We start from the raw sequence: 15,461 nt of genomic DNA on the forward strand, positions 1-15,461 counted from the left end.
TTTTTTTTACTTTTACAGAAGAACAAACTATACCTTCTCCAAAGGATATCAGCATCGTTTATCTCCAGCAAATTATTGTCTTGTAATGTGTTTTAATTGTTTTGACTTTTATTCTAGCCTTACACCTTAATTATTAATAAAAAGGTAATTTTTCAAAGGAGCATACTGCATCCAACTTCAATAAAAAGCAGAGTCCATAAAAAAGATTTTCAGAAATAAATTTTGTGTTCAAATTTTATCTATGAACTGACCTTTTAGACCTAAAAAAATTTAAATATACCGCACTTTCTCTCAAGAAGCCTACCAGAACAACCCAACTCAACATAAAATGGTTGATCTCCCCAACTTGTTTCAACCCCCATCCCCCTCAATGTGCAATAAGCAAGTCACTGCAGCATAGAGTAAGAGATAGAAGCCAAGAGATGCAGAGAGATCAAGAGGAATGTAGGGATAACAAGAGATAATCGCCAAAGAGGGCACAGGGGGGCCATCCATTTGGTATTTGAGTGAATCATGAGTAATTAATCTTCACTGCGTTTGACACGTAATCAATATGGGGATTCAATCTTAGCTTAGGCTCATTTAACAGGAAGTCTATTTGGCTTCACTCAACCTGTCAGTGAGGCCATAATCTCCTGTCCAAACTCACTATATCTTTAGTTCTGCTTTGATGACTCTTATTACTGCTGTGACATTACAAAATGTTTTTTTTACACGCTTAATAACTTGTGCGGATGCATTTGTATTCAGATCATGTTGTAGGCAGAAATTTATGCTCACCTCAGTTGTTCATAAATTCCCTTTAAAAATTAATTTCTTGGCTTTCAACTTGAATCTCCCTCAATGAATATCTCTAATTCACAATAGGTCAGATGCTTAATCTGTAAAAGTTTGAAGCCATACTGTAACAGTTACAAATGTTCTTATAGAAGCTTAAGAGATTTATGCACTGATAAAGGATATATCTGTGCATGTATTTAAGCAAAACCACAATAGTACAGAGGTGACATGCTGGTATACTCAGTCAGATGAGCCACAGGCGATAACACTTTTCATCTCGGGGAGGATGTGCAAACACTATAAGCTTATGTGAACTTCAATTTTGTTAGGCTGCAACAATTAACTGCATTAGTCAGTTCTGACTTTGACTGCAGAAGAGCTTGAATCTTTTGTATGCAATGAGGTCTGTGAAGCATTCATTAGAAAATTTGGCCAACATTTATATGATAGAGTTTCACATTGGATCCTGATTTTAGGCTGCGGGTTGATAGTGATGTAAGCTGCCAGGGACTTATTGATTTCACTATATGACATTTAAAAACTCATAGGCAAAGGTTTGAAATTATCTGGGAAAACTACATACACGAATTATGTTTGGTAAACTTTTTTTTTTTTAGGTCTCATTGTCTTTCTTATTTTCAAAAAGTTCTATTTGTATGGTTTAAACCATGATTACGAGGTTTTATAGGCTCAGAAATTTATATTTATATGTATTTTTCCAGCTTTTATTGTCATTACACTGTCACAAGCGCAGAGCAATAAAATTCACTCTCTTCATTCTTCATTTAAACCATCCCTTGGGGAGTAGTGGACTGCCATTGTGGGGCACCTGGGGAGCAGTGTGGGGTTAAGGCTCTTTGCTCATGGACACAGAGTGGAAGTCTGTGGGAGTGGGGCTCGAACTCAGAACCTCAGAATTTCAAGCTCTATGGCCTAACCACTAGGCCGCCACTCTCCTTAATACTGACATATCATTAAAAGTACTAGAAAAAAATATTCTCCCCGCTGTTTCCCTTTGAATGAGTGATTGCTATAAAGATTTGGTAACTTCAATCATTCATAGAAGAGAACACTGCCTTCCACACGCCACCCTCAGCTCACACTGAACACAAATTAGAGACAATTACAGACAAACTTACTTCATCATTTTCTTGCATGTCTTAGGGAGGCATCACATTTGCTGCTTAAATGCAGTAACTGCTAATGCTTACTTGATACATTAGGTTGGAAAAAACATTTTTCTTGTGAATAATTATAATATGAAATGATTTCTTCCATCACAATTACAGCAATCAGTTTTCCTTGGAGTTAACTGTGTAAATTGTAGGTAAAATAATAAATAATTTCAATAGCTGAGGCACATCTACCACAGTTGAACACAAATGCTACTAGATAAGCACATCCTGCTGCTTAAAGTGCTTATATGAGATGTAATCATAATCATTATATTTATTGATCTAACATTTTCTTGGTGTTGTAATGCCTTATAATATCATAAAGTTTATACTAATTAACTTACTGAGGAGCTGCTAACGTAAAACATTCATTTAGAATATGCACCCATGCTATTCGCATACTGTGTAACAATAAGCAATAATTTAGATTTAGTATTGTGAACTGACCCACTTATAAGTGGACTGTTACACACCATAAAAAGTTTAAGACATATGTCTATTTTTTCTTTGATGAAATCCCACCTTAAAGACGATAAGATCATGCAGTCCATCCTGCAGAACTGTCCCATCCTCTTTCATCAGACGTACAAACGCCATAGCAAAGTTCTTCTCACTTTTGTCCTTGGCTGTAGATGAAGAACGATGTCGCAAAACAAACCAGAAGACCACAAAACAACAGCAAGAAAAAAATAAAATAAATGAGAAAGAGCCACACATTATAGAAAATGAAAACTTCTCACTCGAATAATCAATTGTGAGTAACGACTGCATGGGTCATTTTGCAAATTGGTTACAATCATTAGATGCTTTCAGTATCACATTATGCTTGGGGTCTTGAACTTGTTGAGAAAGCAGACAGGTGCTAGGGAGGAACAGAGGATGCTACTTACACTCCTGTGAAGAGCGGTGTCTGAACATGAAACGTAAATGAATTCTGTGCATTTCTTCCAGAGGGACTGTCACCTGCGGGATATCTCTTGTTACTAGAGAACATTATGCTATGCGATTTCTAAGACCTTATAGAATAAAGCGAGCAATGCAAATGATGTACAGCAAGTCATTTGAAAGAGACTTAAATAGGGTTGCTCAGAGAGATGTGACCAACATGCACATACACACACTCACCTTCACTGTCTCCATCCAGCGAGGCTGTTTGATCTGGTAGTAAATGACAGACCTGTATTCACTGACCGCCTTATCCCCAGCTCCCAGACAGATGGAGTTCTGTGAAAAGAGACCAGTGAAGAAAATGTCAGTGTAACATGTGAGATTTCATTTTGTAGCATCCGTCTGGTAAAATGGATGTCTGTTAGATGGATTGCCGTTCTGGGATAAGGATGTTTCTAATTACCAATGGTTGACAATACATGACATACAATTTTGCACCAGCAAACCCAGGGTGAACCTGCCCCACACAAACTGAATCTGTCACTATAAATCCACTAACATGCTTTTTCTCTGTTGTGAGCTTCTCACCTGAATGACTTTGCCCTCCTCATCACAGACCCACATGATGACCTCCACATTTTTTTGTGTCGTCTTGTTGTACTTGTCAAAATCCCCACCCTGTAGGGTTAGATAGATGTCGTTCCGGACGTCTCCTGGCATAATTATTTCCGGGAAGCCCAGCTTGCGTGCAACCACCGTGCTGCGGTCCACCAGGTGAGGGTATTCTTTTCTGATCTGAACTATGTCACCCACCAGAGCCTTCATGGTGACCCATAATCCTGAAGAACACGATTAGACATATGTTAAAGTAAAATAAATGAGAGTTTTTGTCAGGCAATAATTTATGTTCTTAATGCTACACGTTTCAGAAAAGCCTAAAATTAAAAACATTTCAGCAGGATTAAGATTTTACAAAGGTTTTTTTAGTATAAAACTGAACAACAAAGGTCATAATGTCTGCTTGTAATCAACCAGATGAAAATGATAAACATAAACTTAATCTATGTTGAGTATTCCAGGGAACTTTATTTTTATTTTTTTAAACTGTAAATGAAAAACAGTTAAATAGAAAAGTGTACAAAATTAAACAATATAATCGCTTTTTACTTGTGCATATAAAATAACCTCAGTCTGTTAAAAAAAGTTGCTAAATAGTCAATAAATATTCAACATTTAAATAAAATATTTTAAAACAACTTCATCCGTGTCAAAACAGATTTTGGAGGTGTTTCCAAAACCAACTACTTGCATTCTAGAGTGCATTTCTAAAGAGATGAAGAGTGTAATACATAGGGTTATATCTAGAATTATGCTTATTGTTATTTTTTTGTTTATCTAAATAACATTCAATGCAATATGCATAGTCTGAGTGCCCCCCAGCAGTTAAACAGCTAAAGGGTCAGGACTTTTCTAATCAAGCATTCAGCAATTAACATGCATGCGATCAGCTTTTGTATATGATCAGTTTGCAGAAATATAATACTTTGATATGTATAGACAGCATCGGACAAAAAGAAGAAAAAAAGATACGTTTGTTTATTTGTTTAAAATATGCTATAATTAAAGGTCATGTAAAGCATATAAAGGTAGAGGAGGTCTAAACAAGATATACTACTATGTAAAGAACGTGTGTTAGACATGAAATGTGTGTGCATAATGGGAAGTGCATTTTGAAGTGGAAAGAAGGGGAGATTAGAGGCAAGTAATATTAGAACCTGCAACGTGTTGGCCACAGGGGCTCTTTCATATCTAGGTTAGGCTGAGAGCCGATGGGTACAAGAGAAGGTCAAAGCCTGAGAGATACAGCAGTGCAGTCCAACATGCAAAGTTTCTCCTGAGCATGTCAGTGTCAGCAACTTAGCTGGTACAAGGCAACCATAGGCTGATGGGGAGGGGACATCATTGCATTGCCACATATATAAAATACATAAAGCAAACTATTAAGGAATAGTTGTACATGTCCTGTTTAAAGTGGAGCCAGGATAGGCAATAATTTAATCATCTGGTCACAAAAAACTGGAAGACACATAGTACTGTGTGGATGTCTGGGTAGAAAAAAACTTCAGCAAGAAATGTTGCATGAATGAGAAACACTAGGAAAAAGAATGTTAGAGCAGAACAGTACCTTGGCCGCCGCTGTCTCCTCGTGATGCTGTCACTTTGTTCAGCAAGGTGTGGAGAAAGTCATTTTCAGCCACTACCCTGAAACCAAAATTTACACAATGAGATCCAGCTGAATGTACAAAAAACATTTTCCAGATATTGTGGATGATGGCTTCAAGAACAGAAAACTGCAACATTTTCCTTCTTGCAACCTGAAGGTTCTCTAGAAAAATCCCAAAACAACATCTTAATATATATTTTATTGGTAGTAAATTGTAACATCAATACATAGCATAAGTAAAAGATGAAAAAGACGTACGGGAAGAAGGGAATGAAAAACTGCTTCTCTTCATCACACTCAATCTTTCCTTTGATGATGTCACTGATGTCCATCACTACCAAGAAGGGAAATAAATTAGTTATTGATGAGAGAAATGATAGAAAACACAAAATTCACATTTTATATCTAAAACAGATCCACATAATACAAATAGGGAATGATATGGCAAACCAAAAATGCACCCTGACAGTTGCTCCCTTGAGAAGTTTTAAGAGAAAATCTGCATTTTTGGACAAGTGAGCAAGAACAGTATAAATTACTTTTTAAAAGATGTAGCCTCGATAAGCATAGTTCCATAATGGGGGTAAAAAAAACTGGATGATAATTGTGGAAAAAATAAATAAATAAATACTGCTTGTCTCCTGAAAGTTGAACTGTGCATACTGAAAGTAGGTTGAAACTGGTGAAATCAGATTAAAAACGCATTATAAGAGCTTATTGTCAAATAGGTCTGCTACAGTTAAATAGGTTAGAAAAACATTGTGGTTCTTTTTTTAATGGTAGAAATTACAAAAAAAAACAAGCGTTTCCCCCTAAGAATATATTATTGACTAAACCCAATAGATTTCTGGATATTTCTTTTCTAAGTGTTAATGCATTAGTTTACTGATGGTTGCCTAAAAGCCAAGAGTTTTTGCATGAATTTATTGTTCAGGGGAATTATGCATGCAGGTAACACATGTAAATATTGGAAATAAATGTAAAAATTTGAGAAATGCTGAGGCAGATTTTTATAATCCACTAATATAAAACATGCTGGATCCCTGGGGATGTCATTTTAGCCCAACCGTTGGTCAGAAATCAGTTCATTTGTCTCCAATTTAAGTACCTGCCACCCCAAAAGGCCGCCGGAGACCCAGAGTACACTTCTTGTTGTTTACTTCTTTCAAGTCCATCCTGCCCACTCTTACTATCTGACAGATCAGATAAATCTTCTCTCTGGTCAGGTCTTTGTTCCCTAAGTCCTAGTGGACAGAGACAGAGAGCCGGTAAGCAAAAAGGCATCTCAGGGAAAGCCAAGGAGAAGAATAAAACAACAATGTTACCCACCGACAGGTAAAGAGTTCATTCATTGAACTGTTCTGCAGTATCATGCCAAGCTAAGAAACAGTATAACAGTGCCCTCCTGTGTTTACTTACTGTGAAGACAACCTTCAGGTTGTTCAGCATCTCAATCTCTTTGGGAAAACCACTGCTGCCCCAGCGAACCAAATAGTTTTCACTGCAAAATTTATAAAAGAAAACATGAGGGCCACATGCAATCTACATTACTGTAACATTATTTATTGTAGTATTAAAGCTTAAAGGATGTAGTAACTTCAGTTAAAGTGTTTTCATCTTTATTATACAGCAGTTATCCCTCTTTCAGCTAAAAAAAATATTTAGTTCAAGGGTGCACAGTAAAACAGGCAGGAAGCAACATAATGTTTTTTAAAGGATTTTTATGAAAAGGTTTTGTTTATTTTTCTCCTCAAATAGAAAAACACAAAATAATGCATGACTAGGAATAAAATCACGTATTATTTGTTAACTCATAAATAGATAAAATTCAGTGCAAACCATGCTTTAAAATCAACTTCAGTTGTAGATGAAATCCACCTGTGAATGATCTAATGTCAGCATAAATGCAGCTTTTCTGCTTTTTCTGTTAACTATAGCGAGCAAACGGCCCCATGAGGATCATGGCGCATAAAGTTGTGGAAAACTTCAAAGCCTAATTAGGTTAGAAAATAATATCTAAAGTTTTGAACACCTCACACAGCACTATTCCATCCATCATCTGAAACAGAAAGCAATAATGCATCACCACAAACTTGCCAAAACATGACCTTTCACCTAAAATAACATGCTGCAAAAGGAATCCATAAATCAGGCAAGCAGCCAAGAGAAGCCTAGTCTGCAATTTGCCATAAGTGCAAGAGAGAATGAAAAAAATATAAACCAAAACTAAACCTTTTTTCAAACCTGCTTAATGCACACTCTTCAGTAATAAATGGTGGTGGCAGTATTGTGCTGTGGGAATGCTTTACCCTACAGCCTAATAAACCCGGCTATAGTTAAGCTGTTTTTTAAAGGAGAGGGATAACATTTGGTTTCTAGTTTACCATATTTGGTAGAGACATAACTCAGAACAAGCTCGGTAGGCTACACTGCAAAAATTTTGTAGAAATAAGAATAGAAGGTAAATAAGATGATTTGCCATTGGAATGAGTATTTTTACTGTTCAAATAAGATAATTAGATAATATGCACTTGAAATAAGACAGCGCAGATGTTTGTCTTATTCTGAATATAAATTGCCTTGTTGCATTGGCAAAATGTCTCACTTACCCCCTCAATTCAAGACCAAATGCACTCATTTCAAGAAAAAATGACTTATTAAGATTACATTTTTTGCAGTGTATATTTTATATAGGACTGACTCTGGGGGGGACTTTAGAGAAATGCACACAACATAGATTTTACTGGTCAATACATTTTGTAAATCAGGATAATTTTTCTTCTCCCTTACGATTCTGCAATACTTTGTATTTGTCAATCTCCTGTAGTTATAAAAGAGGCAGAAATGTTTGTGTCTGAAGTCAGACAAAATGTGAAAATAATTCCACAGGTATAAAAACCTTTGCAAATTATTTTATACCAAATATATGTAAAATGTTTACAAAAATATAAATAGATAACAGATTAAAACATACAACAATAATGACTTTGACAAGATACAACTGAAATTATTGCCATAGCAATCATAAGATGAAAGAGAAGATTTGCTGAACAAATATTAAAGCACTGAGGGAAGTCCTTTAGTTGTTGGTATGTTTTTAAAAAAGCCATGGCAGATTTAGATTTAATGTAATACTTCCCACCACTCTGGCTGAGACACAGATATACCCAGCATGACAGTGAGTGACGGGGCTTAACATCAGCTCTGTCAGGCTCCATACAGTGCTGCCACTCAGTTTCTGCTGGTCTGTAATTTTAATTTCCTTACATCTATATTTGGCAAATTGTCATAATTTAACGTTGATCAACAATAGAGAGAAAGGGGTGAAGGCACGGTTTAAGGACATGTTTGAAGTGAGTGTTCATGCCTGTTTCATGTAACTTAGAGATGGAGGCAAAGACAAAAATGTTTGAACTGATATTTGAAACATTAAGTATGTTTTGAAAATATCAAATTTTTTAAAAAAATTTTTAATTGGTTTTATTAAAAATAATGCATTCCAAGGAATTTTGTGCGAAAAAAAACCGCTCTGTATTAAATTTACACTACAGTATGTCATTTATTGATACTAATCTGATTTCAACAGGAATATTTTCTAAACATTTCATCATGTCCTGAAATCCTTTAGATAAGAAAGTGGAGTCAAAGGAATGAATGATACCTGATGATTGTTTGTTTGATGGGGTCATAAAGGGACATGAAGAGCTCAGAGTCTTCTCCTATACGACACACAAAGTTCCTGACGAAGACATAGAGGCTGTGGGTGGGGGAAGACTGGATTCGTGCGGAGATCCCACTGTGATCTGTCTGGATGTTGGACTGCAGGAAAAAAAATCTTAAATTATAAATATACATAGTATATGGAATAAAATATTTAATTTCAGTATCATGATCCTATATTACAAAGTTTAGGAAAAAAAACTGCTCTGTAAATTTAGTGTATCTCTTAAGGACAAAAATAACCCATATACAAAATATGTTTTACTCCAAGCCATTTAAACAATCATTAGTAGCATCCCTGCTGCTAAAACTTTGCACAATCTCCTTTTACAAGCTGCATGTAGTCCACTTAGACAACAAATCACAAGGTTGAAGATAATAAAGGATGAATGCAATTTTCTGTTTGATGTACCTTTTGGAGTGAATTTTGTTTTTTATGTTTAGGATAGTTTTCTATTAAGTCACAATGATTAAAATCTGCTCTTATTCCAAAGCATTTTAATGCTACAAAGTCTAACAAGGTTATCAGTCCTTTTGGAAGACAAACATGCCACAGCATCACGTCCTTCACTATGCATAGCAGAGAGCATGGAGTGTTTCTGTTCAGATATGGTTACTTTCTTATATATATATTTATTTTATTTTTTATTTTTTTTTAAAGTTAGTGCAGATAGAAGGCAATTTCTAAAGCTATGCCTATAAAATGGTTAGAATATATAAAGTCTGCTCATTTTTCCTGAGACTTGATTATCTCAAAATCCTTTTCTTTTTCTTCAGTTCACCAACAGTGAGCCATGGAGACATTTTATTACCTCCCTTACTTTCCTCTTTACTGTGTGCATGCAAGTTCTTTAGTTACTGCTCATACTATAAATATAGCAAGTTCAGGTAAGTAGCAATTTTCTTGTTGCTATTTCTTGAGTAATCTGCAAGACGTATCTGCTCTGCTTGAACTGCATGTTTTCTTTTCTCTCACATTTCGAAGAAACATGTCCTCTTTGAAATCACATAATTAAACAGAAGACTTTGTGAATTACTATTCAAAATGTGTAAACAATATGGAGAGCTTGAAAAATACTGTACATGATACAAGAATGTTTTAGTTGCACCTGTTTTTTCTGGGAACCCAGTAAGTGGGACACTGGCTGAGGATTTAGTTTATTTATAAATAAGCTACTGTAATAACAGATTAATTATTTTTGACTTTTAGCAGCTTTTAAACAAATCTTTATCAAAAGTGTAGATTTTAATCTGTCTGTGACTGTTGCTCAGATCTGAAAAATCGATTGGCTAACATTGTACTCATGGTTATTTGGTACAAATGAGCTGCAGCATTCATGGCTTTGGTTTGACAAAAATGATAAAATCTCCCAGTGAAAAGAGTCATATTACAGCACCTTTTCCTCTTAATGCAATCAGCAGTTAAATCAATGGTGAGATGTAAATATATTGGAACAGACTGAAACTGAAGTTAATTTAATTTGTAAGCAAATGAATGCCTAATTTATTTAGCTGGCAGATGACTGACGTAAGAAAATAAGTTAATTATTATCTATGGCTTCAAACTGTTTCACCGTGATAGTTCTCACATGCAAAAATAGTGAGGACCGAAATAAAATGACAAAACTGTGATTTCATCTTGATGTGATTCAGAATGGTTTTATATTTTTAGATATCACCTGACTTATAATTCCCTATATTCAAAAGATCTTATTAAGATAATTGGAAATACAATAAATCTCATTAGTGTCAAAGCTGTTGAACCCTGTGTGAAGCCCTCCTCTTGACATTCTGTCCTGCACCTGTTCTTCTTTGATGCGCTCATTGATTTTGGTTGTGGCCTCCTCATGCGCTCTGAACAGACTGATGACATTAGCTTGCTCCGGGTCCAAGATGTTCCCATCCTCGTCTCGAACAACCAGATCCAACTCAAGGATCCTTTATTGGGAAGTAACAAAAACAGGATTAACTGACTTAGATGGAGGATGAGGAAAGAAAATAGATTTTTTACAAAGGAAGCCATTTACTGGAAAAGGAAATGGATAACCAGGAAAAAAGCAGTAGAGAGAACAAGATACTAAGATATAAAACCAAAACTTCACAGCTTGCGTGACAGCAGAGCCAAAAAAAGGGATAAAAAATGTGTTATATTATCACTGAAGACATACTTGTTGCCGTAATCAATCTTAGAAGTGACTTTTTGCTTGAGCTCCTTAAATTCATCACTGGGAAGCGTTCCAGACAGGAGCTGGGAACGCCACTCCATCAATTCCCACATCAACCTCTGGACCTGCTTCACACGTGCATGCTTGTTATTCTAGAAAGACACAGACAAAAAATATGGCGTCAGATTTAAACACAAATGAACAAATGTTCTTAAACACAACTGTAAAAGTTTGGTTTGTACCACAAACAGCTGTTTCCATATAGTGCCCCATTCTCTGAGTGTGGTGGTCACTTCTTTCACCAAAGGCATCTCTGCAGATGTGACAATTTCCTCATCTCTAGAGTTGATCAAACAAAGACACGTTAGATGAGTGGCCATTTAAACTTCTCCAACTTTAAGAGCTGGTCCTTCCGATCCACTCACCCTCGTTTTTCGATGTTAACCTCCTTCAAATGGACAAAACTTGAAGGGAACACTCCCTGAAGTGGGCAATGTGAGGCAGAGAAAAACAAGAATGAGGTCAATAAAAACCCTGAACATCAACCATCATGCCACCGTAAATAAAAGTAAGTTATTAAGTTGGAGTGTAAACATTGTGTAGCTTCTTACCTTTTGGGCTTTGTTTCTCGCCAGGTATCCTCGGTACCATCCTAAAAAACAGTCCAGATGTTAAAATAAAGCTACAAGAAAAACTAAATATGAATAATGTTCACAAGTAATTTTTCTAATACCGGTATTTTATTTTTTAAAAGGCGTGAAGATAGCAGCCATTTTTGCAGCATTTCTGATCCTTATAATTTTCTATCTTTTGACTTACTGTATTTGATGTTTTGGTCATTTGTACCCATCATATTTGGGAAGAAATAAGCAACATACTCACATATACTTTTGTACTTGGCATGCATTAATTTTTATTCAAGCAACTTTGTTTTATATATATATTTTTATCTATACTTAAAATCTACTTTGGGCCTGGTAATGGTGGTTTTGCACCTATAATAAATAAGTTCCACAAGCAGGAGATCATTTATTGTTACTGTTTTTGGATTTCATCTGAGTCAATATCCTTTATACTCCAGGAGATGAATCATGAGAACCCCGGTCGAATTAAAAAAGGGGGGATTTAAAAAGGAAATAAAACCAAAACCAAGTCCAGCATTTTATGATCAGTTATGTTTATAATTTATAATAACCTATAGCTACCCCAAATTAAATATGCGTAACTATTAACTTACATGGTTTAAAACTGAAGTGGCCAAGGATAAGAATAATATGAGTGTAAAAATTGAGGAAGGCTTGAATTGATTTGGAGCAGATATTTACACAACAATCAGTCATTTATTTTCTGTTTCTGTTTACAGGGTAATTATAATGCAAAGCTAATCGTTTCGCTCTCTAACAGTACATTTTTCCATATTGCCAAGCTTTGGAATTTTTTGTGCTTTAATAATGCTGTTAAAAGGAACATGTAGTCACACTTCATCTGGTATTTAAGCACCATGCATAATCAAAACAATTTGCACTAAATTTGTCACCAAATATATTATCAGCACTAACTCCTTTCTTTACAGCTATTTAAAAGAAGTCATGGCAATTTTGTATGACCAAGTTGTTTTGCAGTGTCTATATGCTGCAATCTGCCTGAAGGATCAGTCTGTTGTAAAGTGATAAGTGTTTAAATTCATCATCACTTTATCAGAGATTACTCATAGTGTTGCTCAGGAGCCTGTCCTGCAACATTAAACAGACCTAGAGCTAAAAATTCATTCTCGTCTTTTTTGGCAGAAAAAGGAATAATGTCAGTTAAAGACTAAACCAAATGACCAGCTGCTATGGTGCAAATCTAATTGTTAGTCAAGATAACATGGAAAGAAAGATATGAATTCAAAACAAAATGCATTATTTAAAAGGTTTTACTCGTTTAGGCAAGAAGGAAATTTAGGAAATGTAAAGTTTTGGGAAGGGTGACCCTTACCAGAGGCACCGGACCAAAGAACTGCAGCCCTCACTTGCCTCAAGGTAAGTGGCAATGTGTTTGAGTTACAACAATTCTGCAAAGATGAGTTGGCCAAACTCCTCACAGTGCTGGAAAAGACTGTGAGGCAAACTGTGGCAAACACATGATTACAGTTGTTGCTGCCCAAGGAGGCCAAACTAGTTGTTTTTGTTTAGGGGGAAATCACTTTTCACACAGGGCCAAGTAAGTTTAGATTTTCTTTCTCTCCCTTGAGAAAATAAAACCCTTCAATAGAACAGCATTTTGTGTTTACTTGTGTTGTCTTTGACTAATATTGGCATCTAAATCTATGTTCTAAAACACTTAAGTGTGATAAATGAAGCAAAAAAAAAAAAAAAAACAACAAAAGAAATTGGGAACAGAGCATACAAAACAGTTTTCAAATTGTTATAGGTGCTATAGACAGCACTCTCGACATATCATTTTCATAACTTCATTGGCAAATACAAGACTGCTGGAAAACATCTCTATTTAGGGGCACTGTTTGCACATAACTTACCCTCACAGACCTCCTGGATGTGGACCGTGTCTCCTACTTCCAGGGACAGATGCTGCTCTCCTTGGCCTGCAAAATTCCACTTAACTAAAACAGAAAATTATTTGGGCATGAATGGCGAGTTAGTATGATTAAATCACACAAAATTTCCCTATAGAATAATAGGTATAATTCATAAAACTTATATGAAATCCGCATTGGTCCAAATTCATGAAAAACCTATCAAAATTAATCATCATGTTTAATATAGACCCAACCCAGTACAAATTATATTCTAAATAAAACTAAGTCAGTTGATAATATTTGCAGGTTGGCTTTAGAAGGCTTTTTTATAAAAATCTTAGCAACAGTATACATTTAGCTTTAATAATGTGACACTCTAATCCATCATTAACCTAAGCAACAGTTGAAACTGCCACATAAGATCTTCTACAGCTGAAGATATTTGTTTTAGCTTTAAAGCAAATATTTCATAAAGTTCTGTTATTAAAAAGGGTTAAGAAAATAGCGTTGTAGGTTTAAAATAAAAAAGCCAAAGCATAACTGTATTCTATTAAAAAACTTACATAGGTAACATTTTATTAATTTAATTCCATTTGCTAAATGATTCTTATGTTTATAAATGACAACTCAAGTGTTTTCAAGGTATTAGGTCGAAGCATGAAAAAGTGAAGCAGGTAGAGGAGCATTAGCATTAGCTTCTTCTCCACAAATAATAGCATTGGTCTTAATATTTTGCGTAAAATTGTAACATAAACTTTCAGCTGGATTCATAATCTTTGTTTTACAACATTTAGTTAGATCCTAACACAAATGTTGGTTTACATTTAACTTTTGAAGGTTTAAATACATAAACTTCCTTCCTTCTACCGCCACTTCCTGAGTTTTAGACTCTCACATACTAGGATGAACAACTTTTTTTTTAACAGTTACTACTGAAGCATTCCTTGTTTCAAATAACTGTTTCAGTCGTTCATTGCTCCTTTCGTTGTCTGTTTCAGGCTAAAAAGATGCACTACCGGGTTGGTAAAAAGTTTAACTGCCTACTTCTCAAAAATATATATGCAAGATGTTATCTTAATTTATACACCAATGTAACAGGAGCATAGATTTTTATTTTTTGTCAATTCAACCAAAAGAAAAGGTTGAAAAAATCTGTGTTCTTGAAGAGTTTTTGACAACAGCGCCTATCTATTGGAAACACAATCCGATAAGCTCCGCCATATTAAACCACATGCCTTAAATAGACTGTACTGAGGCTGTGTTTGAACGCTCTTGTTCCAAGCAAAGCTCTCATATTTTATTTCGAAATCCCAATTTTCAAGATAAATTAAGTTCCAGGTAATCATCCTTGTCTGTTGCATCATGTCTCAGATAGGCTTAAGTCTTCTTCTGTCGAAGGTCTACGTTATATAGTGTCTCAAATTGTCAAACCTTCAAGTCGAAACTTTTCTCAACTTGATGGTCAGTAAATCCTTTTGCACAAGTGAACCACAAAGGAGTCTCTCAATTTGTACTTGTATTATTTGGATTGTGCACTCTTCCATAAAATTGAAAATCAGCATTATGGACCCAAATATATATACAAAAGGACCTCACTTTGATGACCTTTTTTTTTTGACTTACCTACACCATACCGCTCTGTCGTAGTTCTTGTCCAAGGAGCCATGATTTCATGTAGTTTGCACTACAATGCACACAGCTACAAATGCTTTTCTGCTTTCTTTCCTTTTTTATCTCTCTCTTAAACTTCTCACTTTGCTATTTTTGTAGTTCAACTGAAAGCAATAGGCCCTACCCCTTTTGCCTTTCTTCCTCTTCTGTCTCTTCTCGCTTCCTGCCTGTGAACGTTTAAGAGGAAGTGGTAAAATACATCAAGGTGGAGTCACACTCAGGTTTATGCACTGCCTAGAGATTGTTAATTTAGACTGGCTGTAACATCAACAAACATGGTCTGTTATAAAAACACTGGAATGAGCACTGTCAGCAATGTT

The 15,461-nt window shown here is 35.4% G+C and overlaps 1 protein-coding gene across 1 annotated transcript in view; it reads right to left on the bottom strand.

Annotated features, from left to right (window-relative positions):
* dock2 (dedicator of cytokinesis 2) overlaps positions 1–15,246 on the bottom strand; it is a 130,918-nt gene extending 115,672 nt beyond the window's left edge. Inside the window, exons 1-16 of the mRNA XM_015393480.1 lie at positions 15,094–15,246; positions 13,471–13,554; positions 11,564–11,604; positions 11,378–11,433; positions 11,195–11,291; positions 10,956–11,104; positions 10,590–10,725; positions 8,729–8,886; positions 6,487–6,568; positions 6,176–6,311; positions 5,326–5,401; positions 5,029–5,105; positions 3,432–3,682; positions 3,081–3,179; positions 2,846–2,918; positions 2,478–2,581 (exon numbers count right to left, since the gene is read on the bottom strand). Of these exons, the coding sequence (XP_015248966.1) occupies positions 2,478–2,581; positions 2,846–2,918; positions 3,081–3,179; positions 3,432–3,682; positions 5,029–5,105; positions 5,326–5,401; positions 6,176–6,311; positions 6,487–6,568; positions 8,729–8,886; positions 10,590–10,725; positions 10,956–11,104; positions 11,195–11,291; positions 11,378–11,433; positions 11,564–11,604; positions 13,471–13,554; positions 15,094–15,136 (1,662 nt within the window). The 5' untranslated portion in view covers positions 15,137–15,246. The remainder of the gene's footprint in view (positions 1–2,477; positions 2,582–2,845; positions 2,919–3,080; positions 3,180–3,431; positions 3,683–5,028; positions 5,106–5,325; positions 5,402–6,175; positions 6,312–6,486; positions 6,569–8,728; positions 8,887–10,589; positions 10,726–10,955; positions 11,105–11,194; positions 11,292–11,377; positions 11,434–11,563; positions 11,605–13,470; positions 13,555–15,093) is intronic.
* Between the last annotated feature and the right edge of the window lie 215 nt (positions 15,247–15,461).

Source organism: Cyprinodon variegatus, unplaced genomic scaffold, assembly GCF_000732505.1.
Source record: "Cyprinodon variegatus isolate N-32 unplaced genomic scaffold, C_variegatus-1.0 Scaffold643, whole genome shotgun sequence".
NCBI lineage: Eukaryota > Metazoa > Chordata > Actinopteri > Cyprinodontiformes > Cyprinodontidae > Cyprinodon > Cyprinodon variegatus.